Here is a 12476-nt window from a genome sequence, read left to right on the forward strand (position 1 = left end):
ATAGTTAATAACTGTAATAATAAAAATAACCATGTTTATTTAAATTCTTATATAAAAATAAAGTCGTTATAAGTAGTTAAGCGCAATAGTGTTGTAAATAGATATATACTAATTATACTCTCAGAGTAATAACCAAATCGCATGCAATACGTAAATATAACGCTTGTCTTACTTTCATCTTTATTTTGATTCCATTAGAAAAAAAAAATACTGAAATAAATTATAATAACATCTAAAGATTACTAAATAAATTGTTTATTGTAATTTCGTAGCTTTTTCTTCCGATATCGCCATATAACTCATAAAAAAAAATTACCAACTTTGCCGTAAAAATATTATATGAAAAATATATAATTCTCAGATTCCCGGCTGAGCCAATGTACATTATCATATAGTTTTCTACGTTGTCTTGGGTCTGGATTTTTGTGGTACCGTCGTTACTTCTGATTTTCCATAACACAAATGCTTTAATTACTTTCATTGGGATCAGGGTAATGTATGTGATGTTGTCTCATATTTATTTATTTATACTAGTAACACAGTTGTTGACAAATCGAAATGACAATTATAATAGATCAGTTTGATACTAAATGTAAACAGTACGAATTAATTTTTTGTTGTTTTGAATCGTAAATGGAAGAAAGTGATAAAATACTCCTACCACACCATGAACAGCAGACGCTGTGCCAAACAAGACTGCCGTACAGGCAGGGAAGGAAATTAACAGCTGTTAAGGTAAACTGAAGAATGATATGGAAGAATATTGTTTTATGCTTATAACCTTTTTGGTTGTTATTCTTTAAATTAAAAACTGAAAAGAGTGTTTAACTAAAATATTCACAATCTAAATTTCATACAATTGTAAGCCTATAAAGTATTTTAAATATAATATTTATAAATAATCGTTAAAGGCTGTATAACTTCTAGCTGTTGACTTATATTCAGTCACAGAAGTATATAAATGTAATTAATACTTTTTGGTTTGACATTTTTATAAATAAAAGTAGAAAGAATATCATTGAATTTGATGTGGAGATTGTTAATCTGGGTTTAAATATGGCAGATAATGGATGATTGTAAAGAAATCTTTTAAAAAATGTATTGTAAACCATATTAAATATTATTAAGTATTTAATATCTACTTATCTGAAGATCTACACAGTGATATTATAATTTTGTCAAATTCGTAAAGAAAAATATGAAATTATATATTTTTTATAACAATATTCTTATAATAAAAATAATATAATATTCTTCTTCTTCCTAGTCGATTCCTCAGTACTGAGGGTCGTGACCACCATTCATGTGACTCTCTAGAACACTTCGTACCACCTTCCTCCAGCCATTCCTATTCTTTGCCATTCATAAGCAAACCTGGCCATAGGATCCTGTGTCTGTCTTTACCGTGTCTATCCACCGGACTGGCGCTCTTCCTCTACCTCTCTTCCCTTTATTTTTCAATAGTGTTTTCATGAGCCTATATGAATAAAGAATATTTTGATTTTGTTGATTATGTTAATTTTTGTCTTTCTTAAAACTCATCATACATCATACATGTATGATGAACCTCATATTTTCCACAACACAAGAGCTTTAGCTACTTACATTGGGATCAGAGTAATGTATGTGATGTTGTCCAGTCTATACTAATATTATATTCCGCAGACATTTTTAACTTTGCCGTTTAGTAAATTAAAATCATTTGTAAAGAATACATTGGTAGAACAAGCATATTATTCGATACAAGATTTTATAGATGATAAAAAAGCGTGGAGTTAATACCTGTTGACTTCCAAGCAGAATATATTAATTTAAATAATTGTATTTAATTAACATGACTTTGTATATTTTAAATGTTAAAAAAAAGTAACTACTGAGTTTCTTGCCGGTTCTTCTCTGTAGAATCTACTTTCCGAACCAGTGGTAGCTTCACTTAATTGTAAAATGACGATTCAAAAGTGCTTGTAAAAGCCTACTTGAATAAAGTTTATTATGATTTTGATTTTGATAAATATGAAAGTAACTGTCTGTCCGTCTTTTGCTTTTTCACCACCAACTAATGAATCGATTTTAATGAAATTTAGTATGTTGCAAATTTGGACTCTAAGGAAAGATGTAGGCTACTTTTATCGTCTAACATGACAAGTAACCATATAAAATGTGATTAAAGCCACAGGAGACACCTAGTATTACGTATTTATAATATAACCATACATTATTATAACTTCAGTGTTTTCAAAAACTAAAATTAAAAAGTCTGAACACATTATTTTATGTAAGAACCTGAAAGTGCCAATTGCAGACAATTTTATAGAATGACTTAAGAAACCTACAAAAACAAAATAACTCATTATATTCATTGATTTAGTCTCTTAATTGTAAACATTAAATAGTTCCTTTTTTTACAGGTATATTCAATAACGAATGAGTCAAATCACCTCCTAATATTTGGTGTACCATCCCTCAATCTGCGTCAAGAAACGAAAGCATTATTCATAAAATTTGGTAAATTGTTACAATTCAATATAACGACACAGCACGCTGCCGAACCATTCACTGAAACGTACCACGCTCAATACGAGAAAACACAACCTGCAAGAATAGCCAAGAAAATGCTGGATACTAAAAACTTCTATGGTGGTATATTACATGTCTGTTATGCACCAGAGTTCGAAACGGTTGAAGAAACTCTGCAGAAGCTTATACAGCGTCAGCGAGACGTCGTTTTCAGGCTGAAAAATCTCGAAAAAACTAAGAATGAGCCTGCAAAGCCACAAATGGTAATTCCTAATGTCGTAGTAAATGAACCTAAAAAATTAAATATGGGAAATATTAATACAATAAGCTTAGGGAAAGAAATTAAAGAAGTAAAAAAGAAAAGGAATAAAAAATTTAAGCCAAATCATGAAGAAATACACACAATGAACAATGAAACAAGCTTACAGTGTGTAACCAACGATAAAAAACCTATGAGCAATGTCGGTAACTCAGAAAATATTGAAATCGTTGATTGTACTAATGTTGATTCAGAAGTTATCACAAATATCAATGAAAGTTTGAATTACAACAAATTTGGAACTGAAATTATAAGGAAGATTCCGGAAAAACCATTAAATAAAATACAATTTCATGTAAATAAAAAGTCATAGCATATCAAGTAATTATTAATGTCCTACTGTTGGACTAACCCATCACATTTTTAAGTAGTTTAGGAGCCTACTCCATCGCATAACTGTGTATCTTGTAACGTAATTGTGGCGCACGTTACATGTTTCATCCATTTTTAAATAATTTCAACATAAAATACTAAATTTCTAACATAGGTTATCGGATGTCATCTGTCATTTGACTTTGACAACCATTTCTAAGGCTATGTTTATGCGTAATTTAAAAATACCGCTAAATTTGACATTTAAAATAAAAATGCACTTTTTATGCATTATGCGTTCCTGACCTAATTGTGATTTATTATCTTTGAGATGATCTTTGACATTTGTCTAAGACCTCACTTTCCTTCCGCCTTTTAAGTCGAAATGTGACGCTAAATTATTTTCAAAGTTTTTGTAACTTTTATTTGGTTTAAACTATTGAATATTGTTGAAAATTGAAGTTTTAAGGCACGATATGTCTTAATTTTAACGATTGGAAGTGAATCCATGTCGGATTACAAAAATAAATTTGGATATTTGTCGCCTCGTGGTAAGTCGAAAAACTTTCTTCGAAATTTGAATTTATTTCAATTGTTCGGTTTCGTAACAACGATTGTGATTCTTTACAGGGAATTTTTAGAATATTTCCCATGATGCCTTTTGTTATTTTGGAAAATAACCGGGATTGACCGGGTAAGTTGGTTGGATTATTAAAGTGAAACTATAGATTTTCGAAATTCGTGTTAGGTTCTAATTAGAATTGTTTCTCTTTTTGCAGTTATTTTCAACAGTTAGTTTCTACAATTATTTTCAATGGTTATTTTCAATGGGTATTTTTCTACAATTATTATCTACAATTATTTTCTACAACTGTATTATTCCTCGGAATTATTTTCTTTCGCTGTATCTTCAAGTGGAGTATTTTCAACGCTTTTTGAAGAACTTTTGAACTTTATTTGTTTGGATATTTTGAAGATTTGGATAGAAGCTTCCCTGGAGATAAAATTTTGAAACCTTAAAGGAAGTTTAAACCTTATAACAATTATTTAACGTCTGGATTTCGGTATGTAGTTTTTACATATTAATTTTTACCGCAATTTTGGAACTTCGTGGGATTTAGTATACATTTTATAATCCTATGAAAATTTGGCATTCAAACATTTTTTTTTTTTAAGGATAATTTATACATTATTGTAACGTTATTTAAACTTAATATTTGACTTGTTTGTAACTTTAATTACATAATTTAGTCTAACTTTAAAACATTTTTTGCTAACTTTAAAACATTTACAATAAGTAAATATTTAATTAAGATTAGTGAATTTAAATGGATGTAAACATCCAGGCGCCCGATTTTGTTACTTTAAGACTTTTTAATTGTTAAAATTATTTTGACATATTTTTTTTTTAATAAATTAATTTATAACATAGATTTGCCTTTTCTGTAAATCTACTTGTAATGTTGAAGGGTTATTTAACTGACTTCCGGAGCACTTTCTTTCGAGGATTTGTTTAATTTAAAAACCTTGTCCAGCTCTACCGCATTTTTAGTTTGCCTCGAAGAAAATTAAATTTTTTTTTTTAAATTTAAATTTATTTTTAGTCAATTATATATTACAATTGACACCCCCTTCAAAAATTTTACATTACAATTGGCGCCCGAACAGGGACCTGAATTACAATTACTGCTCTTGTCTAGTATTGAATATGTACTATGTATTTACATATGTATAATTTTTGTTAGAATCATTTTGTACTAAATACTAATGTTAAGTATTTATGTAATTTGAATGCCAAGTTTATAACTTTTTTATGTTTTGAAGTAAAGCTTTTCGTTCCATTGTCAATTCTAATCTAGGACATAACCATGACTGACAGAGATGAATTAACTCTTAAACCATCTATTGATGATAGTGGTGACAAAAATTTAACACCTAATATTATTAATGTTGAACATTCTCAGATATTAGAGACAAACATTTCTCAGGCGAAGCCTTCTGCTTCTAATGATTTAGTAGACTTGTCGGCAGACTTGCCACAATTTTTTAGCAACACTTTATCTATGAATAATAGACAACCTCAATACTATAAGCGAGTAGATTTGTCTAAGTTTAAATATAAATTTAACGGTAAAACGTGCGTACGTGAATTTTTGTTAACGTTTGAAGAATACTGTGTGAGTCGAGATATTAGTGATGACCAAATATTGCCATGCTTTACTGATGTAGTAACTGACATTGCTCTCAAGTGGTTTAGATCTATTCGCAGTTCACTTAATTCTTGGAAACATCTTAAATTAGAATTACTAAAGCGTTTTGACAAACTAGATTTTGATTATCGACTTGAATACAATTTAAGAATTAGAAAACAGAAACAAACTGAAACTTTATCAGATTTTATTATTGAAATTGTAGATATGTCAAATAGATTAACTTATCCCTTATCTGAACATACTTTGTTAGAAATAATGAAACATACTATGCTGCCAAGCTACTCTATTCATTTGGTAGGTCGTTCATTGAATTCTATTGATGATTTAGTAAAACTTTCAAATCAGATTGATGAATTTCGCATATTAAATAACAAATCTAATTATAATAACTCAGATTTCAAGACTAAGCATATTAATTCAGTTCAAACATTAACTTGTTTAAAATGTAAAGAAATTGGACATACTTATAAAAACTGTAAAAAGATTCCAGGCACTATATGTTTTAAATGTGGTAAATTAAATGTTATCACTAAATTTTGCAATAATTGTACTCTTTTAAAAAACGAGTAAGATTTTGTCAGGCTCAGGTTCTTAATAAAGAATCAGTTGATCTGACAAATACTAAAATTTCTAGACCCAATGCTTCTGAAATTCGTGAAGACTTCTCTAATTGGTGTAATTATTTAAAACTATTTTTCTCAATGAATAAATTTGCTCCCATTTTGTTTACTAAAAATAGTGACACACGTCCATTTTTAAAATTTCAAGTTTGTGGTAAATCATTTACAGGTTTATTGGATAGTGGTGCTAATAAAAGCGTACTAGGTTGTAATAGTCACTTGCAATTTCTAAATTTAGGATTCAAACTTAAGACTAGTAGTTATAAAGCTTGTACTGCTGATGGTAGTTTACAAGACGTTTTAGGTACTATAGATATTCCAATTACTTGTGACAATGTAACTCGCATTGTAGAATTCATGGTAGTTCCTTCACTAAATCCAGAAATTATTCTAGGATTCGATTTTTGGCTCGCATTTAATTTAGCTCATGAATTATTTAAAAACATAACTTTTGAAAATAAGAATTCAATAATTATAAATTCTGTAACTTCTGTAGTTCAACTTTCTTCTTCTGAAAAAGAACAATTAAATAAAATTATAAAACTTTTTGAAGAAATTTCTTATGAAAAGAAAGGTTTAGGTTTAACACATTTAACTAAGCATAAAATTATAACTGTTGGTGAACCTATTAAACAACGTTATTGGCCTATTAGTCCTGCTAAACAAAAAGAACTTTATGATGAAGTTCAAGTTTTGCTTAGGGATGGTATTATTCAACCTTCTAAATCTCCTTGGTGTTCTCCAGTATTAGCTGTCACAAAAAAAGATGGTGGTATAAGACTATGTTTAGATTCTAGAAAATTAAATTCTGTCACTATTAAAGATGCATTTCCTTTACCTTACACGTCGCGGATTTTGGATAATTTGCGTGGTGCTAAGTATATCACAGCAATTGATTTGTCTAAAGCTTTTCTGCAAATTCCTTTAGAAGAAACTTCCAGAGAGAAGACTGCTTTCGTAATTCCTGGAAAGGGATTATTCGAATTCGTTCGTATGCCCTTCGGTTTAACGAATGCTCCCGCTGAACTACAAAGATTAGTAGACAAACTTTTCGGTGTAGAATTCGATTCTAATGTTTTTGTATATTTAGATGATTTAATAGCTATCTCTAGTGATTTTCAAACTCATTTAACTCTTTTAAGTAAAATTTATCATAAATTAAAAGATGCTGGTTTAACTATTAATTTGAAAAAATGTGAATTTTGTAAAGAACGTCTATGTTATTTAGGTTACGTTGTCGATAGCAATGGTTTACATACAGATCCTTCTAAGTTGTCTGTAATAGAAAATTTTCCTCGTCCTACAACTGTAAAACAAGTACGTAGTTTTCTTGGTATGTGTTCTTATTATCGTAGATTCATAGAAAAATTTGCTGATATTGCTACTCCGTTAACTAATCTAACTCGCGGTAGTCGAAATAGTAAACGTGTCGTAGAATGGAATTCAGATTGCGAAACCTCTTTTGTAAAACTTAAACAAGCATTATTAACAGCTCCTGTACTAATTTGTCCAGATTTTAACAAATCATTTTTCCTGCATTGTGATGCTAGCTCTTATGCTATTGGTAGTGTATTGTGTCAAAAAGATGATGAAGATAATCAACATCCTGTTGCATTTTATTCTAGAACATTTAATAAATGTGAAATTAATTATAGTACTACTGAAAAAGAACTTCTTGCTATATTAGATTCTATCGAACATTTTAGACCGTATATTGAAGGTATGGAATTTACTGTGATAACAGATCATGCTAGTTTAAAGTGGTTATTACGCTTAAATAATCCAAGCGGACGCTTAGCGCGTTGGGCTGCTCGTATATCTCAATTTACTTTTAATATAATTCATAAAAAAGGTAATTTACATGTTGTTCCTGATACTTTATCTCGTATTCAAATTAATGCTATTGATATTCCATCAGAGATAACCCATCCTGATGAAGAAATTGAAGATCCTTGGTACAAAAATATATTTATAGGTTGTCAAAAATTTCCCTTAAGATATAAAAATTATAGAGTTGAAAACAAAGTTCTTTATAGATTTTGTAAGCCCAAATTTCAATTGCAAAGTAATTTAGCATGGAAAATTGTTATTCCAAAGGAAAATGTATTAGATACTATTCGTAATAATCATGATTCATTAGATTCAAGTCACTTGGGTATTCATAAAACTTTAAATAAGTTAAAAATCCATTATTATTGGCCTAATATGTTTAAAGATGTAAAAGATTATATTTCAAATTGTGAAACTTGTAAAGCTTATAAGCACTCAAATGCTCCACCTTTTGGTATTATGACAAATCAAAAGATTGTTTCTCAACCTATGGTTATGCTATCCATTGATATAGTTGGTCCATTGCCAAAATCATATTCTGGACACAGATATATTTGCACAGTATTAGATGTATTTTCAAAGTATTGTTGGTTAAATCCATTATGTAATGCTACCACAAAATCCATATGTAGATTTTTGGAAAAGGATATTTTTCTTAAATTTGGTTGTCCAAAAATCATAATTTGTGATAATGGTACTCAATTTACTTCTAAACATTTTGTAACATTTTTGAAAAGCTTTAACGTAAATAAAATATTTTATAATACTTTATATACACCTCAAAATAATCCAGTTGAACGTTATCATAAAACGTTAGAAACTTGCATAGCATGTTTTGTTCATGATGATCATAGAACTTGGTCAAAATTTTTATGTCATGTTCAATTAGCTTTGAATAGCAGTATTAATTTAGCTACTGAATTTACTCCCAATTTTCTTATGTTTGGTCGTGAAGTCATAATTGATGCTTCATTACATCGTTTCAGTAATTCATTTACAAATTTAAATGAACTCGAATTTGGTAATCGTCGAACTTATGCACAAAGTTTAGATTCCTTAAGTTCAATTTTTGATTTAGTAACCAAATCTTTATTTAAAGCTTATAAAAAGAATGCTTTATATTATAATAAAGGAAGGAAAGTCATTTCCTATGAGTCAGGTGATATAGTTTGGAGAAGAAATTTCATTTTGTCTAATGCCTCTCAATATTTTTCGGCTAAACTTGCTCCTAAGTTTATAAAATCTCAAATAATAGAGAAGATTTCTAATAATGTTTATATATTAAAAGATTTAGAGAAAGGTACTGTTGGTCGTTATCATATTAAAGATATTATTAAAATATAGTTTTGGATTAATTCTAAAATAATTTGTAGATTTATATTTGGATTTGGAATAAAAAGGGCATTGTTAGAGAAGAATGAGCGAGAAGTATGACAGATAAAGCCCTGAACGTGTGAGTCGATTGAGTGATAGGATTCCTATTTGAATATCCTTTCTACAAATGTATTTTACTAAAGTATACTTAGGACATTTTAGATTCTCATTTAAATATTTCCAAATATTTCTTTTGACTCATAAGATCTTATACATTTTTTTGTAATATTTTTAGAATATTGTTTTTGCAATATTTTTGTATATAACATTTTGTTTGTGTTTTGTACATAACATTTTTGCTAGTTGTGTAGAACCTTATTACATATTTTAGTAATAAGTTATTTTTGGTTGAAGTTTTATAGAAATAATCCTTCATATTGGATTATTGCCTATGACTTTAGTCCAGCTTGATTTTGTTTTGGATATTCCGATTTTGTGAATTTTCCAATAACATTTTTTTTTGGAACAATTGTTTGTTGTTTTGTTCTGTGCTCGGGAAGCTGGTGGAGTTGAGCCGGTCACAGACATATTTTTTGGTAACTTTGTTCTGTGCTCGGGGAACTGGTGGCGTTGAGCCGGTCACAGACACCTATTTTTTGGAAGTTTTGTTTAACTGTGTTCGAAAAGCTGATGGTGTAGAGTCGGTCACAGTTAGAACTATTTTTTGTATGCTTTCGTGTTCGGAAAGTCGTATTGAGTTGCGTCGGCCACGTTAGTCATATCTTTTGTTTTTAATTGAAACCATTTTGAGGTTGGTGTTCTTGTTATGCCAATTAGTGTATATTGCGTAGACCCAACATTTTATTAAAAAAAAAAAAAAAAAAATATATTTTCCATCTTTCGAGTAAGGTAATACTTCATAATTTCCTACTCTAAATGAAACAAGTTTTATTAGACAGCTCATTGCTTTCGAGTGAGGCTATATTGAGTCCTCATCTCCAAGGTTAAGTTGTTTGATAATTACTTTTACTTATCACATTTTCTGAATAGAGTTAAGTTAGACAACTTTTTGCTTTCGAGTGAGACTATATTAGAGTTCTCATCTCCAGGGTACTGTCTAACGATTACTTTTGTTAAGAATTGTTTAGAAATAACTTTTGTTATAATTTGATATGGTTTGTTGTTGTTTTCCATATTTTTCTAACTTTTGTAGAGTTACTATTTGTTATGTCACTCTAATATTTTGATTGATAGAGTCGGTCTCTACCTCTTTTGTAGAGTCGAATAAAAGAGTCTCTCAGGTTGAGCTCCTCTTTTATTTTTTGGTTGGGGGGTAATGTAACGTAATTGTGGCGCACGTTACATGTTTCATCCATTTTTAAATAATTTCAACATAAAATACTAAATTTCTAACATAGGTTATCGGATGTCATCTGTCATTTGACTTTGACAACCATTTCTAAGGCTATGTTTATGCGTAATTTAAAAATACCGCTAAATTTGACATTTAAAATAAAAATGCACTTTTTATGCATTATGCGTTCCTGACCTAATTGTGATTTATTATCTTTGAGATGATCTTTGACATTTGTCTAAGACCTCACTTTCCTTCCGCCTTTTAAGTCGAAATGTGACGCTAAATTATTTTCAAAGTTTTTGTAACTTTTATTTGGTTTAAACTATTGAATATTGTTGAAAATTGAAGTTTTAAGGCACGATATGTCTTAATTTTAACGATTGGAAGTGAATCCATGTCGGATTACAAAAATAAATTTGGATATTTGTCGCCTCGTGGTAAGTCGAAAAACTTTCTTCGAAATTTGAATTTATTTCAATTGTTCGGTTTCGTAACAACGATTGTGATTCTTTACAGGGAATTTTTAGAATATTTCCCATGATGCCTTTTGTTATTTTGGAAAATAACCGGGATTGACCGGGTAAGTTGGTTGGATTATTAAAGTGAAACTATAGATTTTCGAAATTCGTGTTAGGTTCTAATTAGAATTGTTTCTCTTTTTGCAGTTATTTTCAACAGTTAGTTTCTACAATTATTTTCAATGGTTATTTTCAATGGGTATTTTTCTACAATTATTATCTACAATTATTTTCTACAACTGTATTATTCCTCGGAATTATTTTCTTTCGCTGTATCTTCAAGTGGAGTATTTTCAACGCTTTTTGAAGAACTTTTGAACTTTATTTGTTTGGATATTTTGAAGATTTGGATAGAAGCTTCCCTGGAGATAAAATTTTGAAACCTTAAAGGAAGTTTAAACCTTATAACAATTATTTAACGTCTGGATTTCGGTATGTAGTTTTTACATATTAATTTTTACCGCAATTTTGGAACTTCGTGGGATTTAGTATACATTTTATAATCCTATGAAAATTTGGCATTCAAACATTTTTTTTTTTTAAGGATAATTTATACATTATTGTAACGTTATTTAAACTTAATATTTGACTTGTTTGTAACTTTAATTACATAATTTAGTCTAACTTTAAAACATTTTTTGCTAACTTTAAAACATTTACAATAAGTAAATATTTAATTAAGATTAGTGAATTTAAATGGATGTAAACATCCAGGCGCCCGATTTTGTTACTTTAAGACTTTTTAATTGTTAAAATTATTTTGACATATTTTTTTTTTAATAAATTAATTTATAACATAGATTTGCCTTTTCTGTAAATCTACTTGTAATGTTGAAGGGTTATTTAACTGACTTCCGGAGCACTTTCTTTCGAGGATTTGTTTAATTTAAAAACCTTGTCCAGCTCTACCGCATTTTTAGTTTGCCTCGAAGAAAATTAAATTTTTTTTTTTAAATTTAAATTTATTTTTAGTCAATTATATATTACAATTGACACCCCCTTCAAAAATTTTACATTACAATCTACAACCCAGATACACCAATAACAACAACAGCCTGTAAATTTCCCACTGCTGGGCTAAGAACAGCTCCCTTTGAGGAGAAGGTTAGAAACATATGCCACCTCGCTGTTCCAATGCAGATTGGTGGAATACACATGTGCCACAATCTCTATGAAATTAGATACATGCAAATTTCCTCACGCTGTTTTCCTTCATCGCCGACCACGAGATGAATTATAAACATAAATTAAGCGCATATATATATAGTGGTGCTTGCCTGGGTTTGAACCTGAATATATCGGTTAAAATGCACGCGTTCTAACCATTGGGCCATTTCGGCTCATCAACCATCTATATGGAATCAAAATCAAAATATACATTATTCAAGTAGGCACTCTTAAAAATCATTTAACAACTATATTAAGTGAAGCTACCACCGGTTCGGAACGTAGATTCTACCAAGAATGACTGGCAAG

General features: G+C 29.3%; 1 protein-coding gene across 1 annotated transcript; it reads left to right on the forward strand.

The window, feature by feature from the left end:
- The first annotated feature begins 544 nt into the window (after positions 1-544).
- LOC124542269 (RNA-binding protein 48) lies at positions 545-3153 on the forward strand. Its single transcript, XM_047120228.1, has 2 exons — positions 545-735; positions 2409-3153. Exons 1-2 carry the CDS (start codon positions 634-636, stop codon positions 3147-3149), a joined length of 843 nt encoding a protein of 280 aa, XP_046976184.1. The 5' UTR covers positions 545-633; the 3' UTR covers positions 3150-3153.
- The last annotated feature ends 9323 nt before the right edge of the window (positions 3154-12476 follow it).

The sequence above is a fragment of the Vanessa cardui genome, chromosome 30, assembly GCF_905220365.1.
Source record: "Vanessa cardui chromosome 30, ilVanCard2.1, whole genome shotgun sequence".
Lineage (NCBI taxonomy): Eukaryota > Metazoa > Arthropoda > Insecta > Lepidoptera > Nymphalidae > Vanessa > Vanessa cardui.

Bases quoted from the DNA above. Each gene is read 5' to 3' on its own strand.
- LOC124542269 (XM_047120228.1), top strand. From the start codon at position 634: ATGGAAGAAAGTGATAAAATACTCCTACCACACCATGAACAGCAGACG. The intron at 736-2,408 runs GTAAACTGAAGA...CTTTTTTTACAG, and splicing joins GGAAATTAACAGCTGTTAAG to GTATATTCAATAACGAATGA.